Genomic DNA, 21,349 nt, shown 5'->3' with positions numbered 1-21,349 from the left:
CAATTATAATTTTAAAAAGCTGGAATGGCTATATTAATATCAGACATAGTAGATTTATTACTAGGAATAAAAGAGGACATTATATAATAATAAAGTGATCAATTCTCCTAAAAACAAAGCATTAAAATACATGAAGAAAAAAACAAATAGAGCACTAAAGGAAGACATAGACAAAATCCACAATTATAATTAGAGCCTTTCACATTCCTCTTTCAATAATCAATAGAAAAAGTAGACAGAAAATTAGTAAGTGTATACAAGGTTTGAACATCATTATTAACAAACTTGATTTCCTTGACATTTATATGACATTCTGCCCAATACTTGCAGAATACAAAGTTTATTCAGGTGCACATGGACCAAGACAGATCATGTTCTGGATCCAAAAACAAACTTCAACACATTTAAAACAACTGAAATCATATGAAGCATGTTGTCTAACTGCAACAGAATTAAAACAGAAATAAACAAAAGATATCTTTCCAAATATTTAGAAATTAAACAACATACTTTTACATAACCCATATTCAAAGAGGAAACCACACGAGAAATTACAAAACATTTCTAATTAAATAAAAATGAAAATATAACATATCAAAATTTGTTGGGTGGAGGTAAAGACGTAATTTGAGGGAAATCTGTAACATTAATGCTTATATTAGAAAAAAAGAAAGGTCCCCAAATCAATGATCTAACTTCCACCTCAAACAAGCAGAAAGACAAGAGCAAAATAAATCTAATGCAAGCAAAAAGAAGAAAATAGTAAATATGAGTAGAAATAAATTGAAGCAGAAAAACAACAGAGAAAAAGAATCAATGGAACAAAAAACTGATTCTTTCAAAGACGAATACAATTGATAAACCTGTAGCCAGAATAATCAAGAAAACATGGGAGAATATACAATTACTAATATCAGGAATGACAAAAATGATGTCACTACTAACCCTAGAAATATTAAAAAGGCTAAGCATAGAGAATAGTATGAATAACTTTGTTTATAAATATGATAACCTAGTAAAAGACATAAACTATTGAAGCTTATTCAAAAAGAAATAGATAACCCAAGTAGTCCTATATCTATTAAAGAAATTAAATTCAAAGTTAAAAAGCTTCCAAAAGCTTCAGTTTTTAAAAAATTGATTTCTACCTTGACAATTAGAATTTTTACAATTTTCCTATATAGGAATTTTAATGTTTATCATGTCATTGAAATAAATTTATTTCTTTTAATGAGTAAAGTATATAAATAGGTTGGAAAAAATATCATTTTAGTTTCTAGTAATGAACTAAATGTCTTCATCCTAGTAAAGAAAACCCTACTTATACTCCAATGTTCACTTCACAATAGCAAAAAGAAGTCAATTCACTACAAGTTTAAGAATAAAAGTCTTATGCTCAATATAAAATATTTCTGAATCATGAATAGAATTTTATTTTTTAATGGCTACAAAGGAAAGGGTATCTGCTCAGTATTATCAATGGATGATATGAGGTATTATTTTATAAAGGCCATCTCTAAGATGGCTGAAATTCAATGGTACTTTATAAAAAGGAGATTATATACCTATCTATCTCCATCTCCATCTTGATTGCTATCTCCATCTTTATAATCATTCAATCTTTAAACAACTCTGCAAGGTACGAATTCTTTTGATTTTTAAGATAAATAAACTGAATTATCTTAACATAAAGAAATTGAGGCTTTGATAAATTAAAAAACTTCACCAGGATTACAAAGCTTAACAGAAATGGAATTTGAATCTGGATTAAATTTCCACCACTCAGCTATCTATTTGCTATGGATTCAAGAGTGGAGAAGACAAATACTATACTATTCTATTTCCCACTAACTTCTTTTGTGGCCTCAAGGAGTTAATACTTTTTTCAAATATACCCTCTTTAACAGGAGAAAATAGCTGCACAGATAAGACAGGAAGAAAACATTGATAAATCATTTGGAAATTTCTCTTGCTTTAGACACTGTTATTTTAAAAGACAGAGAGAGAAAACCAATAATCTTGAAGTCCAGAGATACTATACATATTCACTTATAACTCATACTAAGACCAATGAACAAAATTCAAATTTTAGGAAGGAGAAATCACAGTGTACAACCATTGATAGGTACCTGATTTGCTTTCCTTTAACAAAAGACAGCCAACTTTAACTTCTATAGTTTTCATAGGTAATTCTCTGATAACTGTGGCCTATACTGACTGAAGTTTGGTATGATCACATTTTTCAGGTATTATTTGTTTCCACAAATGTTTGCTTCAGTTTTGGCTGACACCTTTCATTACGAATAGAAATTGGTTTATTTTGGTGACTCTTGTACCAGACACAAAAATCCTAGTAAAGAAGACTTTATTAGGATTTTGGTAATTCTTTCAAGAATTTTTGGCACAATGTCATTACAATTTACTACTTGATAATTATAGTTTTATTAGGAAAATTGTTAGCTTAATTTCTCTGAAAAATTACATCTTTGCAAGTGCTCTACAATGAGGAAAAAAGAGCTTTTTGTGAAACTATCTATTCTTCAATTAGGAGAGAAAAGTACTCACGGTTGAGCCCCAATTTCTCGTAGATGATAAAAGAGTTGGGGAAGGTAAGTTTGAAGAAGAGTTTCAAACAGCAGACAGAGTGACACAATACCCTGGATACAATAATGAATCATAAGAGAAATAGATATCTTAATATTTAAAAATTAACTATGCCAACAAATTATTCAAATGGAAAATGAGAAAGACTATCAACATAAATATTCTTTATACTGTTTAAGAGTCAAAAACAGGAAATGTATTAATGGATCTCTAACATTGTGTTTAAACATAAACTTTATTTCTCTTTATTTATACTCACACATACAGATATGCTAAGGAGCCTCCCTTTTCACACAATATGCTCCCCACATAAACCAGTATGTAATATGTGGAGAGTCCAAGGAAAACATCACCTTACAGAAAACTTGCCACTTTGCAAGCCACGTATTATTACTTAACCTCAGCAAAATTAGTTTTTATCTGAATGCATTCCAGTTTCCAGTTATTTCCCTAGTGCTATATAGCCACCTTCATTCTCCCTCCGGATGTCCCTTCCCCTCCATCCTCACTCACTAGGGAAAACATCGCCTGCTTTTCTCACTTTTTCTTTGAAATCTACCCCCAGGAAAAGACTAGCAGCTAGCTGCTTGAAATTTGCATCAGGAAATTATTGAACAAGAATGTTTGATTACTTAGTATACACATATTTTTTAAAACTAAAATCTATTGTTTTTAAAAGGGCATTATTTGTGAAGTACAAAACTTAATCAATTTAAGCAGATGGTTTTTCAAGTACATTTATTATTTGACAACTCTGAATAAAGTCTTTCTTGCAGCTTAGCATTCCTCAGAGTTGATCTTTGTAAGGAATTTTTAATCCTCTTTTTGCATTTCTAAAGAAAAAAAGACTGTCATGGTTCCAAATAATTCAGTCTGGCTGCAAGCCAAAAAAGGAGGTGACTGCCTTAAGTTTTTACTCCACTGAATCAAAAAAAAAAAAGGACAGGGGCAGGGCTGACTCAAGCAATTCACTGAAAAAGGATACCCAGGGCCACCAGCACAGAGATAGAGAAGAAATACCCAGAGTTGCCCAGTGCCAGGCTTCAGTGCTCTGCACAGGGAGAACACCATGGGTATGTACTATGCAGCCAGATTTTTTAAACTCTGAAGCATAAAATGGCATAGAATATGAGAGTAAAAATATGATACTTAGAATGAGCATTAGAAAAGAATTACTGATCTTAATTATTGGTCATATTTCTGATTATCCCAGATTAAATATTAAGGTAAGATAAGAACAAAATCAAGTTCTCTTAGAGATAAGAAACCCAAGATAACTGGTGTTGCTTCATCTGTTTATCTGTGACGTCCTGGAATTCTGTGATTTGCCAACTTTCACTAGCAATGTATGAGAGCAAAACTGGAGATGGAGGAAGGTGAAATAGGAATACATAGTCTTAGAATGGGGGGATAAAGAACAGCTATTTAATTTAATAGCAATAATACAGTTGCCTCTTTGGGGAAATTTAGTAGCCCTGACATATATTCCAATTGAATGTTTCACCTGGAGTAGCAGTCATGTTACCCACAGCAGGTCCAAAGGGGGAAAAAAAGCATAACTGAAATAAAATAAATACTGCTCTTAGTCAGGTTTATGGGAAAGGAAAAAAAAAGATATGATAAAGGAACAGCCAAAATAAAACAGATTAAAATGTTCAACTCCTATATATATGCTTTTCCTTGATTCTTATATTGTAGGCCAAAGGATCATTTTATTGAATACAAAGAAAATATGTACTTTTATAACTGATAATTAGCCAAATATGAAATTGGCAAACAAGTGACAATTCAATGTTTGATTTTCATTAACAAAGAAGAATGATGATAATAATTATAACAACAACAGCCATTTATTTACAGAACACCTGCTAGGAGCCAAGCACTAACTACACTGAGTGCTTTGTAGACTTTTCTACAGCACTAGAAATAATATATTATTTATTTCATCTCGTAGATAAGAGATCAGAAAAGAAGGTAGGCATCTTTGTTAAGAATAATAATATAGACATTCTAAATCTTGTAATATGTAAAAAAAATCATTTAAATGTAGTTGACAAGAGACTTTTTCCATTTAAATTATTACCAAAATATTTAAATATCAATTTCATCTTGTCATTTTTGCAATAAAAACACATTGCTTGACATCACAAATTAAAATTTGTTGCATTAGAATTTGAGTAGATGACTTTTTCTTAACAGAAAGAAAGAACGGATTACAGTCCAACCTAACTTGATCCAGTTTTTCTTATGAACTTACAGAAGGATGAGAAGAGATGGAATGAAGTCTGAAGAAAAAACGCACATACATCTCACGGAATATCTGATACAATTTGGAAGGTTCATGGTATAGAAAACAAAGTGGTGCAACTGAAAGAAAAAAATAATTTATAATACCGCAGAACTACTAAAATTTTAAGATAAATTTATAAAATATGACATTATAAATCACTATTTTATAGTAATCATATACACTCGTAGACAAGTTCAAAATCATACTACCTTTTTTCATTTTGAGAGGGGAATATATGCACATGTAAAGTTCAAACAGCCATTAAATATTATAAAGAAAGAAGTATATTACAAACTATTATAATCCCAATTTAACAGATGGCTAAGAATGACATTATGGAATTATACAGAAATATGAAAAATTCCACATAACTTATAAAAACTACATAAATCAAATCTCTCCTTTTTTAAATTGAAGTAATAAGAAAATAACAACCAGGCAGCTTATTTTCACTTTCTTTCACAAAGGATTCAGGTCACATTTCAAAATTTTTAATTTTGGAAGTCAGCTAAGTAAAATAGATGATTTAAGACTTTTAGAATCATGGTCTTCAATTAATTCAATTTGAAAATAAAGATTTTGAGTAATAGCTGTACACTACTGGTCTTTATCACTACATCCCCATATATATTCGTCAACTGAAAACAATCTGTAGGCAGAAAGGATTTATTTCTCTAATGAATGTTGAATTGATTGCCCCCAGTCTGTAGCAATGAAGCACAGCTGGGTCAACTCAACCAGACATTCCCACAGCTGAATGTCAGAAAGTCCTGATCTTCGATTGGAGACCTACCTGAGCATGTGATTATTCTACACTGACAAAGGTGGTCATGCTTTCCATCTTTTCAAGCCTCAAGTATTTTAGGCAGCATAGAAACAAATTTATAATGCAGATAGATACAACTGCATTACCTAAATATTAATTTTAATAAAAAATGCCTTACAAGGTAATTTCAAACAATATGTATTGGACAAGTTAAGAATTTCTGGGGCTCTATAACCTGTTGGTAATGCTCTGAGGGCAGTAAGCACTAAGTAAGCAAGGAAATCAGTGGGCCAGTTGAGCTCTCTTCTTTTTGACAAAGTAAAAGGAAAAATAGTAAAATATTTTAAATTCTTTCAAACACAAAAGTTCAGTTTTCTGGGATAAAGGGCAATGCACAGTATTAGTAATAAATAAGTCATTAAAAATTGGCATTGCAAGTGAGAATTTTTATTTTTTCTGAAGGCAAAAGAGAAATCACTTTTGGGGGTAAATATCTAAATTCATATAAAAATAAATACTTGGATATATATAGAAAAATGTATATACAATACGTATTATATATAAAAATTTAAAAAAGACAGGTATGTCTATTTCAAGACAAATTTTAAAACTTATTTTATTATTAAATAAATTGCTACTTACAAAAATAGCCCAAATTGGGATATTTCATGTATTTACAAATAGTAACTCATCCTCTAATTGCAATAACAACCTAAGAAACAACAGTGTGGTACAAATATATATGCTATTATTATAAATCTAAGATGAAGGTTTGGAACTTCTTTATTTTAGAAAAATGATGCAAATTTTTTCCTCCAATTTTCAGATATTGATATGTGAAAACCTGTAACCTGAATCTGAAGATGTTATGGATTCAGTAATTATTAATAAAAATTTCCAGTGAAGAAATGAAAAGAGAATCTTAAAATAAGCACTTTTCTATGAATATACACAATATAAAAGAAATTTACAATTAGTTTTTATTCAAGATGCCACAGTTGTTTATGTTGAATTCCTTTATATAGCTATGAAATGGAAAAGCTTTAGTCCATTATAGATTATATGTAAAAAAGATTCTCCATGACTTAATTTTTAATTTTAAGCATCCTTCCCTATTTGGTTCTTCCATAAAAATAAATTTAGCTAATTATCTTTTAAACCAATTAAAGACTATACTGTAGGAATTTATGACACCATAATATACTATACACCTACAATAAAACTTCATTAATCTGCATAAATAGAAGAGCAGAAGGTATTTAAAATTACAGAAGAATTCTGAGTAAATTTTTAAATAAATTACTCCTTTTGGTTTCCTTTTTAATGACAGCCTATCATTAAAGATCTGTATCAATGTTTAAAAGAGATCAGTATTATAATTTTAAAGAAATATAGTAACTAAAACTGAAATGGCAAAGTACTAACTAGAGTTCCTTTAGGGAGGATTTGTGATTATTTTTGTATACTGGTTCTAAATAAGTGGTTGCTGGTAAAGTTTTTGTGGATGCTGAAAATAGTTTTCTAAAATAGTATAAATAAATTCTATATCAAACATTTTGCATCATTGTCAGCAAATGCTTTCCCCTTGGGTGTATAAACTGTAGCCTATTTAAATGACCATAAATGTGAATAGGCAGAGGCTGAGTCAATGATATATTTGAAACACCAGAAGATCTTTCTAAAACATTTAAACTTTCATGACATCAAGTATCCTCCAAATCATTCAAGTACAACTTCCAAAAATGATTTACTTGAAAAATTTTTGCAGTTGGAACTACTAAAGTAGAAAGATAAAAAGGTGAACATTTTTATTATTAGATGTAAAAGTTTATATTATTAATCTTTTTTGGTTTTCTATTTTAAAGTCCTCACATTTATAAGAGAAATATGCTGTGAGGTCACTATAACATTATGTATTATGTTATGAAATTGTGGTTGCCCAAGAGAATAAAGCTGAGTACCCTATAATTCAAGCCTGTCACTAACACCAAGTATAGCATAAAGTCCCTAGGTACTTTGACTCTTTTTCATTGAGTGATAGTGTTATGTCATTCACCATGACCATCTGATGTTGAATACTGATGTTTACAAAGAAAAGTGTTTATCGAAGATTTTTGGTACAAAGGCGAAACATTAATGTATTTCTGTTCATTCTAAAGGTAGGGGTAGAAATAAAGGGGACAACAATCTTTAATAAGTTTATATGTAACACTTGAAAACTTAAAAATTAAGTGGCATTAAGGTGTAGAGAGTTCTCGCTTTTGGTAACCTTCATAAGCTTCTTGCATTTCTCATTTAATGACACATGAGGCCTTGGAGGCACTCAGAGCTCTCAAGCCTGCACATGCATCTCCCACATGCACCTCAGGTGACTGAATGCTCTGATGTCATTGTTGCTGTGCATATCAGTAGCCTGGAGAAATCATGAGCTCAAACTCAGTGTTGTCCCTTCCTTAGCATTCTTTCTGACCTATTATTTTTTTATTTTTTATTTTTTTTGAGGCGGAGTCTCGCTCTGTCGCCCGGACTGGAGTGCAGTGGCCGGATCTCAGCTCACTGCAAGCTCCGCCTCCTGGGTTTACGCCATTCTCCTGCCTCAGCCTCCCGAGTAGCTGGGACTACAGGCGCCCGCCACCTCGCCCGGCTAGTTTTTGTATTTTTAGTAGAGACGGGGTTTCACCGTGTTAGCCAGGATGGTCTCGATCTCCTGACCTCGTGATCCGCCCGTCTCGGCCTCCCAAAGTGCTGGGATTACAGGCTTGAGCCACCGCGCCCGGCCGAAATAATCCTTTAAAATATGTAAAAGCCATCCTTAGCTGACAGGCCACACATAAACAAGTTGCAAACCTGACCGCTAAAAAACTCTTAAGAGAATTACTTTAGGAATTTAAGCAATCTGATTTTACACCTACTAGAGCTAAATATTAATGTGTATCTCTAGTTTCCATTGGACTAAAAAATGGTAAACCACAGGACCATTTTCACAGTATACTCTAATTCTAATCTGTCAAGCAATCACCACCTAACCAATTACGGTGACCTCTTATTTTTAATATTTTTAAATTGGACATATAAAAATACTAAACTCAACATTTTATTTCATTTTTTAGATAGGGTCTTGCTATGTTGACCAGGCTGGTCTTGAACTCCTGGCCTCAAGTGATCCTCTCATCTCATCCTCCCAAAATGCTGGGATTACAAGCATGAGCCAACACACCTGGCCTACTAAACTCAACATTTTAAAATGTTCATAATAACTTGTGGGTGATTTCCTTAACGTGTAATAAAAACAATAATTTTTAAAAATTAAGCCCCTATGGGAAACCAGCATGCATATCACTTTATTCTTTCCTTTATAGTCTTACTATAGTAAAATAATTATATCTGTCAGTCATTATTTTTTAAATTGACAGATAACACTGTATGTTTTTATGGTGTACATTATGATGTTTTTAAAGCCCAACTTACCATACATTGAAAATCCATGAAAAGGGATAACACCTAAAAAAAAAAAAGTATTTCTTTTTCAATAAGTAGTAGGCCTACTGATTATTAGGTAAGCTTTAAAGGATTAAAACTGAAACTATAAAGGTTTTCTATTTTTTGCTTCGACTTTGTCCATAAATGTCAGAAAGACTTAGTGATAGTAAACAATAAAAAAAATTTTTGATAGCTTCAGAAAAGTAAACTAGAGGCTTTAAAACATATATCCAGTTAATATTCTATTGATAATATTGAGAAATCAAAACTGAATATATATATGTGTATATATATGTATATGTATGCGTGTATATATACACATACACATACACATGTGTATATGTATATACACATACGTATGTATATGTATATATTAATGTGTATATACATACGTATATACACATACGTACGTATATACACACACGTACGTATATACATGTGTATATACATACACATACATATACATATACACACACACAAAACAACATAACAAGATGGCAAAAACATAACAAGACAGATCACAGAATTAAGTTTAAGAACTAATTATAATGGTCTCAGAAAGTCAATAGATTATGTCCCTCCTGAAGCAACTTCACTGTGTATGTTAGAATCAAATATGCTAAAAGATAAGTGAGCTTTTCAAGGCACTTCTTGAAAACATTTGCTTTACAGAAAACACTATGGGTGTTAAGTAAACTAACTGAAAATCAATCATGGGATATGGCTTTAGAAGAAATATTGGCAGAAATATGATACAAATTCAGTATAATCTTTGGCAATAATTATACAGAAGTAAAGTACACATCCTTTTCAAAAAATACTCGAAGCCTAACTTGGTGTGCTAAACATCTCACATTTCAAGTAAAAAATTTGAATTTGTACAGCTTAGTTCAAAACAGAAGTTTTGTAATATATACCACCATATAGCTAACACTACTAAATCAGGTTGCAAACACAGCACAGAAGAAAGCTGCTAAGTTACATTTTTGAAAAATAATATAGAAATGCTTTATTCATCTGACATGTTCACAGGCAAAAATTTTGCGCTGGCAGGGGCTTTAGAGGTCATACAGAGTGAGTTATAATAAATGATAGTTCAGTCGCAGTTTAAAACATGTCCAGCAATAGTCGAAGCATTAATTACCAATGCAACTCATTACAATTCTGAATGGGTTTAATTTGGAAGGAGCTCTTTTCTCATAGTGAGCCAAACTCTGGCTCCCTGAAATTTCTACTTATTATTCTTAGTTCTGATCACAAAGGTCACATGGAAGAAATCTAATTTATCTTCTATGTGAAAACGTTCAGAAATATTTGAAGACACTGCTCTGTCTCCTGCCCCATCACCATCACGACTTCTTGCTCCAAGACTTTATGAGTTTCTTAAATTTTTCCTTAGATGAGGTGGTCTTGAACAGCTTCCCTATTTTATTTTCTTCTGAACAAGTTACAGTTCACTGTAATCCTTAAAGTGAGGTGACTAAAATTTCTAATCATTTTTCCTCCCTATACACCCAACAGCTAAGACAGTGTACTTGGACAGTTGTTCCTGGACCTCAGTAAAGGGTTATATTTTTATCTCTATTATATTTCTTCTTTGGTGAACCACTCCAGTTAGAGATAATAATCTTGAATTCTTATTTGGTTATCTAATGCATTCTCTAGTTTTCCTGATTCTACAAAACTGAAAAATTTGATAAGTATACATGTCCTCATCAAAAGCAATATAAAAATGCTGAACATGACAGGGTGAAGACTACAACTATCAGCAGAAACTCCTTTCATATTGATATCAATGCATTATCAGCACCCTGTTGCGATAAGGGCATGGACTGGATGTCAGACAGACTCGGTTGTGTTCATCTGGTTCTGTCACTTAAGAGTGTTTGTGTGTGTGTGTATGTGTGTGTGTGTCTTTGTGTAAGTCTCTTAACTTCTCTAAGCTTTAGTTTCCTCATCTGTAAATCAGAGATAACACTAGAACTCACATAATATGATTAAATGAGATAACAGTTGTAGCTTAGCCATTAATAAATAGCTTAGGGCCTACACTATTTATTTAAATCGCTTTGGCTATTATTTATTAATAAACAAATGTTAAATGTTGATGTTATCATTTACAAGTTAGTTCATGCTTCTTTGTTGTTTCTAGAAGCAATTTTATCAAAAATAGTGTGAGAAGCGCCAAATTATTCTGAACTGGTACGCCAGGCCAACCATCTGCAGAATTTTGTGCAGCACTGCTTTATGCTCACAAGTTAAAATTCTCAGGATCGACATTTTCTCTAGTCTTCTAGCACACAGATTCACGTTCTCCAACTTCTGCTGAATCTTATGCTGTGTATCAGTTTTCTTATTCCTCTCTATATGATTAGCCATCCCATTCTTTCAAAATTTCCTCCCTTTTCAAGTGTTTAACAATTGTAGACTTCACTTTCTCCTCACTAGGAGGCTGATGCCACTGACATGGACTCCTTCGTCTGTTCTTCATATTTCATCTGTTTTCTCACTTACAGTCCAGAGGAGGATGTATACTTTTTCTTTTTCACCCAACATCTTCATCTGTGCTCTAAATCTTGTTTCCTTGACTTTCACAGTAACTGGCAAGCAGCGGTCAGGTTTGCAACTTGTTTATGTGTGGCCTGTCAGCTAAGGATGGCTTTTACATATTTTAAAGGATTATTTCAAAAACAACAAAGAATAATATGGGACACAGACTGCTTGTGGCCAGCAAAACGTGAAATATTTACCATCTGAGTGGTTCAAGGAAAAGTCTGCCAAACCCTGCTTTGGACTCCTGCCCCATCAACCATCCCTTCCTCCTTGCTGCACGTGCATCATTCCACACACATGTGCTGTGTCCCTGCGATGTGCCAGACACTGTTCTAAGAACTGTAGCTGCCATTTTATCAGGGACAAAACAACCATAATAAAAATAAGTGAATACATGTCAGAGAGTAATAAGTGCTATGAAGAAAAATAATGGAGAGGAGGAGGACAAGGCCAGGCTAGGGCGGAGGAGGACTTACTGATAAAAGAGGCCTGAAGCTATGGAGGTGAGAATCACCTGATAAGGGTGACCTGGAAGCCGTAGCTTCATGTGATGATTGTCATAAACAGGTTACCTTTACTGAGGACAGCTGATCTTCAACTGGATAGTGGTGGGATCTGCTCTTTACTCCTCTAACGAAGCAGAGTAGAGGCAAGGGGTGGGTGTATCTTATCAAAGTAATCATATCCTTGGTCTTTCCTATTTCACTGCATCCTTTCAGCCAGGGATGTTACAAATATTCTTATACATAATAATAAGAAGAAATAAGAAAGAAGAAGAAAAAATAGAAAGGAAGGAAGAAGGAAGAAGTAGTAGTCAATTTTTTTTCCAGATCCTACTTTCCCATCAAACGAATCTCTAATCTCACTCATTTTCTTGAAGCCAGGCTTAATTTTTTTTAAAACTATCTATATTCACCTCCTCTACTTCCTTATTATGTATCTTCAAATGCTTGCAAATGGTTTCCCATCCCTATGGATGTAACTTCTGATTGCTAAATCCAGGGGTTTCCCTTCTTTTTATGTTGTACTTAATGGCCTCACACTCAAACTTGAGTCTACCATCGCATTGATGACACTATGCAGATCAGGCTTCTTGTCCCGCAGAAACTTTTGCTGCTCAGGTTTTTGTGAGTGTTTGTTTTGTTTCTGGCAGTCCTCTCTTCTGTGCACTCCTTCAATATAGCTCCAAGACTCTGTATACTTGTTTTCTCTCTCGCTTTACCAGTATTCTCATTATTAACCCATAATACTGACTTTAAAAGCCCAGTATCCTCAGGCTCCTTCTGGTCTCTATTTTTGTAAATGACTCACAACTCCCTAGTCATTCAGGGAAGAAAGTTTTGAGTCATTTTTGCTCTCTTGTTCTCCCTTAGCCCTTATACCTAAATGTGATTATGTATCTCTCCTGTCCCTTTTGGATAACAACCACTTAACTCTTCAGTCTTCATTCCTTGTCTGTACCCCACAAGCACTGCTCTAATCCCTCCAAATTGATCGCCACCCCTTCAGCCTCTGGGTGCAGGACAAGGGCTATAGGCAATGTTCTCTTCTACCTCTGGCCCTGTCCCTGCCCTACTCCTTCACAATTTTAAACCACAATCTTCCTAGAAAAATCTCCCTGATAGCCTTGATCCCTCCCTCCCAAGCAATTCATTTATTGGTCCTCATGTTTCAGTTGATTTGCCCTCATTGATTGAGGTACTACTCCTTCTCACTGTGCAATTCTGACTCCAGCACTTTCTACCTGTGTACGCTTAGGTATGTTACTTAACCTGCTTCCTCATCCAAAACTGCTTTTAGACTAAGGCACAGTAGCTTGAGCTGAGGGCTCTGTGACCCTCCTCCAGCTGTACCCCTTACCCAGAGCCCATGTTTCTCCTTCCAGACCACATCCCAGGTACCCAAAACTCTGAAATTCTGAGCCCAAAGGCTCCTCAGACAACTTCCAGGGCCTGCATGTTCTCTTTGGTGGGGAAGAGAAGAGAAGAGAAGGTATACACCTCCTGATACATGTGTATACCTCGGGACAGAGAGGTGGTCAAAGGCTGGCTATTTGCGGAAGCTGTGAACAGAGGTTGGACCTACAGGCTTCTGTCCATGAAGACTGTCCAAGGTGTGAAGTGGAGCCACAGATGAGAAGTGGGTGGGGATACCACAGGCTAGGGATGGATGAAGAGTCTGAGAATTCTGAATTCAAACCTCACCGTCCAGATTGTTATCAAAGTATATGTATCAAGGAAAGAAAATAGAGTAGTCTTTATCAGTTTATGAGTCTAATTTATAACTTTTAAATATTTTGACTTATGGTAGGTGGGCCTCTATTTGTACTCCTGCTCTGGGCCCAGCAAAGGTTGGAGAGAAACTTGCCTTCATTAATCAAGTGGGAACAATACCAATGAGGTGGTGAGGATTAAATATTATTATATATGCAATATGATTAGCACAATGTTTGATACAAAGTCAGTACTTAACTGTATTCCTTCCCCTATCTTACTGTCACTTAATCATTTTTAATTTTTTTCTCTCCCAGTAGAATAAATCCTTTGAGCATAGGAACTGTTTTTTATTCATGTATCTCTATATCCAGAGACCAAGCACAGTGCCCAGAATATAACAGGTACTCAATAAAGGCTTGCAGAATGAATATATGCATCTGTAGGGAGTCTACCACTATTATTTTCTAACCTTTTATTTCCTTCCCTACTGCCATGATCAGAATTCTGTCCTTAATAAACTCTTACCTATGGTTCTGTAAGAGCCTCCTAATTGGTATCCTTTCCTCCAAACTCTCAGTTCTCTAACCAATTTTTGAAATTAGAGAGCTCAACTTATCTTTCAAAAATATTAATGAGACCATGAAAAAGATCTCTACATCCATTGAGGATTTACCACTATTTATCCGTCTACCAAGTATTTGCTGAGCTCCTACTCATCTAATTAACAAATACTTAAAAACCTACTCTGAAGCCTCTGGAGATATTAAAATAAATATGACATTGTCCCTGTATTTATAGAGCTCACACTCTAGACTTGTAATACAGGCTAAGTGTATACACAGTAAAATTCAAGACCTTTGATCTGGCCTTAAACATTCATGATTATGTCCTGCAACCTGAGCTATATCGGCCTCCCCTTGGCATACTCTCCTAACTCCATACACTCTGTGGTATAGTCACACCAGATTATTTATCATCACCAGTATCATCACAGTTTGATAGCTCTGAACTTGATAATTCTTTATCCTAATTCTTTATTCTACTTAGCTATCAAAACCTTACTAAGGTCAGCTATAACCTCAGACAAACATTTCCTGATCTCTTAATCATAATTAAATGCTCATTCTTCTGCATTCTCATGGCACTTTGTTCATATTTCCAACACTATGATTTCACTGTGTTTTGTGTTATAATTAGCTGTTTAACAGATTGTTCCTGAGGATAGGAAATACATTTTATTCATCTGCGTATACAACTCATGGTGCCACATACATAGTTGATGATATACATCTTTGCAGAATGAAGAGATGAGTAAATCATAGATACAGAAGGAGCAAGAGAAGTATTGGTCTCTAGTTAGGAGATCAAAGTTCAATTGTGGGCTTAACACAATTCCTAAGGGTAATCTGAGGAACATCATCAAACCTCCTGAGCTTCAGTAACCTGCCTGACACACAAGGGGACTATGATTGCCTCTGATGTATCATCTAACTCTAAAATTAGATGTTAACAATTAAGTCTAGAGGAAATGCGGAAAAATTTGTGAGACTTGAAGAAAACAGTACCTATAAAGATTTTCTAATAGTAAGACTCTTTAACAACTTAAAGGCCCTTTACATTCTAGCAACTAAAAAAATTAAAAACCAGATGAGAAGGTCAATATTCTCAATGACACTATAGCCACCAGCTTCAGTTTCAGGGAACATTTAGAAGGAGAGCTCAAAAAACATTTCTTCTTCAAGTCTTTCTCTATATTCTTTGGTTGAGTCTCCTTTCTTCCACCAATCTTTTTTTACCTTCCTTCTGCCTCTGCTGTTTCATGTTATTTCCGTTACTAATTATAAACTTTTAACAAATAATTACAAAGTTTATCTGTCTTTTCTAACTTTTCTACAATAAACATGTTGACATGTGAAAGAAAAACTCAGAGAGAAAAATAAGTTAATAAATAGAATGCATATTTTGATGCCTTATAAAAGTGTAAGTACATATTATATCTTTCTAAATACTAAATCTCAAAGCAGATTGCTATTATATAAAAACCTGACAGTCTTACTTAAAAAACACTTTTGCCTTCCTCTTCTAAGCCACTGCACTGCAGAAACATTTCAACAAGTGGCTAAGGTAGTCAGAAATGAAGACATTATTATTATCATTATTTTCGTCTTATAAAAATATTTATTAAGGATCTGCTAAGTGTAAGAATACCCTAGTTAGGACAAGGCACTTTTAATAAGGAAGCTTACAATAAATTAATTAGTAAACTACGAAGCAGCAAAAAGGGATGCAAGTATTAAGATGAGTCACGTTTAACCACTTTTACTACATTTCCCCCAGGTTCTGAAATCTATAGCTTCTCTTTAAGTAGCTAGGCTACAAGCTATTTGAAGAAATAACTATATTTCATATTGTGTATTATCTTCAGCATCCAGCACAGTGTGTTCTGCAGGTGAGATGCTCAGTAAATGTTGTTAATGATGGAAATTTGAGCATTTATAAATATAATCAAGTTTTACAAATAAAATACTAAAATATAAAATTTATAAATAAGTAATTAAGATATAGGACAGAAGGCTCTTGATAACTCAATGTTGAAAGAATAAATGACCAATGAAGTTATATAGACATGAATTTGAATCCTGTGTGACTGGGCAAGTTACGAACCCTTGCTGAAACTGTATTTTCATTTCTGAAAATGGAGAGAAACAAGATCAACTTCATTGGGTTGCACTACAAAGCACAACGGAGTTAATTTATTTAAAGTGTGCCAGTGTTTAGTCCACAGCAGATGCTCAATAACTCATAGCCATTTTATGTTCCCAGAAGGGAAAGTGCCACATTTACATATCAGCTTAAACCTAAGAAAATCTTTTTTTGTCAGTATCAGATAAAGGTACACTTCAGCTAAGTCAAGATTAGCCTGGGCTTAAGGCTCCAAAAAACGTCTACACAGTCTGCTTTGTTGAAGGACGAGTCAGATTCTGGAAAACAAAATCCGGAGGCATAAGAAGCAGTGAAGAATCCATTAACACTGTAGGGTGCATACCACCTAGAACATTTCTTTGATCTTAGGGGTTGTCATGTTCTTGGCTAGTTTTTCAAAATCCTTCCCTTTGCCTCTCATCACTTCAGCCTTTCAAGGGTCAAGTTTCATTCACCTGGCTACCACCCAAGAGCATGTTTCCAACAGGCGTCAGGATGCTTGGGGCACATCTCATATTTGGCCTCAGAGTTCTACAAGTCTGCTATGAGTAATTATTTTCAGATTCTAGCCTTTCCTGATGCATCTGAAGAAAGTCTAAAACATTAACTGCCTATTCCACTCAATGTGAATAACTTTATAAAGTGATGATTTATGGGGCCTTGACAAAGTTCAGAATGGCAAACACTGTCAACTAAAATAAATCTTGAACTAGATGAGATATAAATAGTAAATATGACTCAGAAAATACCCCCCAAATATTAACATGCTTTGCATTTTTTTTTTTTTTTTTTTTTTTTTTTTTTTTTTTTTTTTTTTTTTTTGAGACGGAGTCTTGCTCTGTCTCCGGGCTGGAGTGCAGTGGCGGATCTCAGCTCACTGCAAGCTCCGCCTCCGGGTTTTACGCCATTCTCCTGCCTCAGCCTCCCGAGTAGCTGGGACTACAGGCGCCCGCCACCTCGCCCGGCTAGTTTTTTGTATTTTTTAGTAGAGACGGGGTTTCACCGTGTTAGCCAGGATGGTCTTGATCTCCTGACCTCGTGATCCGCCCGTCTCGGCCTCCCAAAGTGCTGGGATTACAGGCTTGAGCCACCGCGCCCGGCCCATGCTTTGCACTTATTAAATATTTTCTCTTCATTTCCTCATTAATACTTAGCATTTATTGTTGTACCATAACTCGCCCATCTGATTCACTTCAACTTCACCCCAGTTGAAAGCATATTATTACTTAGTACAGTTTATTTAATTCGTTTGTTGAAGTAATCGTTTCCTCTGTTTATTCTCATTCCACATGTAGCCTACAGGTCAGTAAGAATAGAGATTGGGACAATGATTAAATTGTTTTCTAGTTATTTCCATTATCTTTCTGAATTAGAATGTCACATTATGGTTTTGTTATTTCAGTAGTTAAAATTTCACTGGCCGGGCGCGGTGGCTCAAGCCTGTAATTCCAGCACTTTGGGAGGCCGAGACGGGTGGATCACGAGGTCAGGAGATCAAGACCATCCTGGCTAACATGGTGAAACCCCGTCTCTACTAAAAAATACAAAAAACTAGCCGGGCGAGGTGGCGGGCGCCTGTAGTCCCAGCTGCTTGGAGGCTGAGGCAGAAGAATGGCGTAAACCCGGGAGGCGGAGCTTGCAGTGAGCTGAGACCCGGCCACTGCACTCCAGCCTGGGCGGCAGAGCGAGACTCCGTCTCAAAAAAAAAAAAAAATAAAAAAAAAAAAATAAAATAAAATAAAATAAAATTTCACAAAACATCGGAACATAACGATATTTAAATATCAATCTGAAAATCTTATTTTAAAATTTTAATGAGGTTTTCATTGAAGTCTAAAGTTATACCTCAAATGAATTTTAGAATATGAGATATTTTAAATTTATTTAATTAATATGGATGACAAACTACACTATTTATTAATCTGACACTTGCAAGAAGATTTAAAATGATGTACTTTGATTATTTTTCTTCTAAGAGCCTTATCTAATCTTTGTTGTAAGGGGCTGTCTAGTGTACCATAGGATATTTATCAGCATCCCTCTCCCCTGGCTGACAACCAAAAATGTCTTCAGACATTGCCAAATATTTCTGAATAAGTGTGTGTGTGTGTGTGTCTGTATGTGTGTGTGTGTGTTGGGAGAATTGCCCCTGGTTGAGAATTACTGCTCTAGAGTCCTGAAACTCCCCTACCCAATATTCACTGACAACTGTTTTCTTCTGTCATGTGGGAAACAAATGGTATTAACAAATTTATGATGGTTGTTTATCATTTGTAACTAAGTCAGTCAGATACATGTGTATTTTTCCTACAAGTCTGGTTTCCTTGCTTCTATTCTTATTCCTCTGTATTCTGTGTTCATTCTCTTATTCATTCCCTCACTTATTCAATAATGTTTCCTGAGCACAGACTTTATGCCATGCATGATTCTAGGTGCTAGATATGTTGGTCACCAAAACTATTAAGGTCCTTGTTCTCTTGGAGCTTACATTCTAGTGACACTTTTATTCTACACAGCAGACAGGATGATCATTTAGAAGTATTAATCAGGGTTGGGCATGGTGGTTCATGCTTATAATCCCAGAAATTTAGGAGGCTGAGGTGGGCAGATTGCTTGAGCCCAGGTGTTCAAGACCAGCCCGGCAACATGGTAAAATCCTGTCTATACAAAAAACACAAAAAAATCAGTCAAGCATGGTGGTGTGTGCCTGAAGTTCCAGCTACTTGGGAGGCTGAGGTGGGAGGATCACTTAAGCCCAGGAGGTTGAGGCTGCAATAGTTCATGATCGGGCCACTGCATTCCAGCCTGGGCGACAGAGCAAGACTTTGTCTTGGGGGGAGAAAAAAAAAGAAAAAGAAAAAGAAAAAGCTTTAGTCAGGAATTGGAGGAGAGATGTCACTGAGAAGAGTGGCGTAGGGAACTCCCAATCTCCCCATTCCTCCATTAAAGCAATGGTTAAGCTGGCAGGAACTGTTAGAATCAAACTCTGGAATTTAATAAAAACTTACAACAACCAGGGGAATGTTTAGTGAAGAAAGAATTTTAGTAAGAGAGCACATGGCATTTTAATTTGACCACCTATCATACCCTACTCCCCAACTTGGTAGCAGCCATGAAGACCATGGCTCACATTCCTGATGCAGCTTGCTGGTACCAGGGGGATCCTGTAACAAAAAATTGTGGTTGTGTATTGTGACCTATATAGTAGCTACCTGAGGGACTGGCTCAGGAGATTGCCTTCATTTTATTTGCCTCATCCTTGAGCTTTTTCAGGACTGACATGGCCTGCCAAGAGGCATTTGTCAAAAGCATTTAAAGGAAAATATATACTAGCTGCAGCCACCTATGGGAAGGAATAAAAGATGGGAGCGGTGGTATACAGATTGAAAAGCCTGGGAAGAAAGAGGCTTGGGAAGGAGCTACTTGGGGCATGGGGGCTTTGAAAAGCATCTGTGTATACAGGGGAATCTAAAAAATACCCGAGAAGACCTTAGGCTCCATCTCTGACTACCTTTTAGGCTCTGTGCAAGCAGGAAGTGAAGGCTAAGGTAGAGTTGTAAATGGCCTGGGTAAGCCTTGAAGGAGTGCCCCAATACCCAGCCAATCTGCAAAGACTGAGAGAGTGTTTTTTATTTTTGGTTCTAGATATTTAAGAAAATCTCTGTCAAATCACTAGCTGACTGTTACTCTAGTAAAATAAAGACTTTGGTGAGCATACAAGATGAAAAATATCTTTATAAAAATACCTGTATAAAATATCTTTATAAAAATAATTTAGAAAAGTCACTAAACAAACACCTAGAACCCACAAGAAGCAACAACAATGAATTCTTGGGGAGGGGGACAGAGAGACTCCCATTTCTAGTGATACCACAGCATTATATTCAAAATATTCCATTTTCAACAATAAAAAAAATTACTAGGCATGTGAAAAATAAAAAAGCATAACCCATTCATAGGAAAAAATTAATTAAAAACTCCCTGAGGAAGCCCAGACATTGGACTTACCAGACAAGACTTTAAATCAACTATCTCGCTAACTGACCTAGCTCCATCTACCTCTTCTACCTCACCTTGTATCAGTCAATGCTTTGTTCACTATTGCCAGTCACACTGGCCATCTTGGTGAGCTTCAGACCATCAAGCTTATTCTTGCCTTCAGACATGCTGTGTACTCTCTTCTGGAACATTCTCCCATTTTGTTGCATAGTTCACTCCATACAGTCTGTCTCTGTTCATATTCCACCTCCTCAGAGGCACCTTTCCTGACTACTTAATCTAAAATGGCTACGCCCATCCCAACTTCCTACAGTTTTTGCTCCCTTTCATTGTTAAGTTCATCACTCTTTGAAATTACTTTCATTAATTCATCCTTTGTTGACTGATTTATGATTGATTGATTTTATGTTCCCCTTACTAGAAGGTAAGCTCCTTGGCAGGAGGTGCTTTATTTGTATCATTTACTGTGGATCACCCTCCTATAACAGTGAGCTAGGCTAAATAAATACTTATCAAATGAACAAAGATGATTTATATGTGTTGAATAACAATAAAAAAATATAAAAAGCTCATAAAATTCTTCTGAGAAGTCTCCCTCAGTTCAGAAATTTTGTTCACTAGCTGTTTGGTGACTCTACTAGAGGAAATCTGTCCATTGGTGATGCCTCAAATGAAGTGAGAGAACAAAATGTCTGATGCCACCATGGCCTGTCATTTCCTTCCCAGGGAAGGTAATCA

At 35.1% G+C, this 21,349-nt stretch overlaps 1 protein-coding gene across 1 annotated transcript in view; it reads right to left on the bottom strand.

Annotated features, from left to right (window-relative positions):
* TBC1D19 (TBC1 domain family member 19) overlaps positions 1 to 21,349 on the bottom strand; it is a 177,186-nt gene that overhangs the window by 9,911 nt on the left and 145,926 nt on the right. The window contains exons 16-18 of the mRNA XM_033213934.1: positions 9,129 to 9,161; positions 4,862 to 4,971; positions 2,566 to 2,657 (exon numbers count right to left, since the gene is read on the bottom strand). Of these exons, the coding sequence (XP_033069825.1) occupies positions 2,566 to 2,657; positions 4,862 to 4,971; positions 9,129 to 9,161 (235 nt within the window). The remainder of the gene's footprint in view (positions 1 to 2,565; positions 2,658 to 4,861; positions 4,972 to 9,128; positions 9,162 to 21,349) is intronic.

The sequence above is a fragment of the Trachypithecus francoisi genome, unplaced genomic scaffold (assembly GCF_009764315.1).
Source record: "Trachypithecus francoisi isolate TF-2019V2 unplaced genomic scaffold, Tfra_2.0 Lachesis_group1, whole genome shotgun sequence".
NCBI classification, from domain to species: domain Eukaryota; kingdom Metazoa; phylum Chordata; class Mammalia; order Primates; family Cercopithecidae; genus Trachypithecus; species Trachypithecus francoisi.
This window is presented reverse-complemented; position numbering and strand designations above follow the sequence as displayed.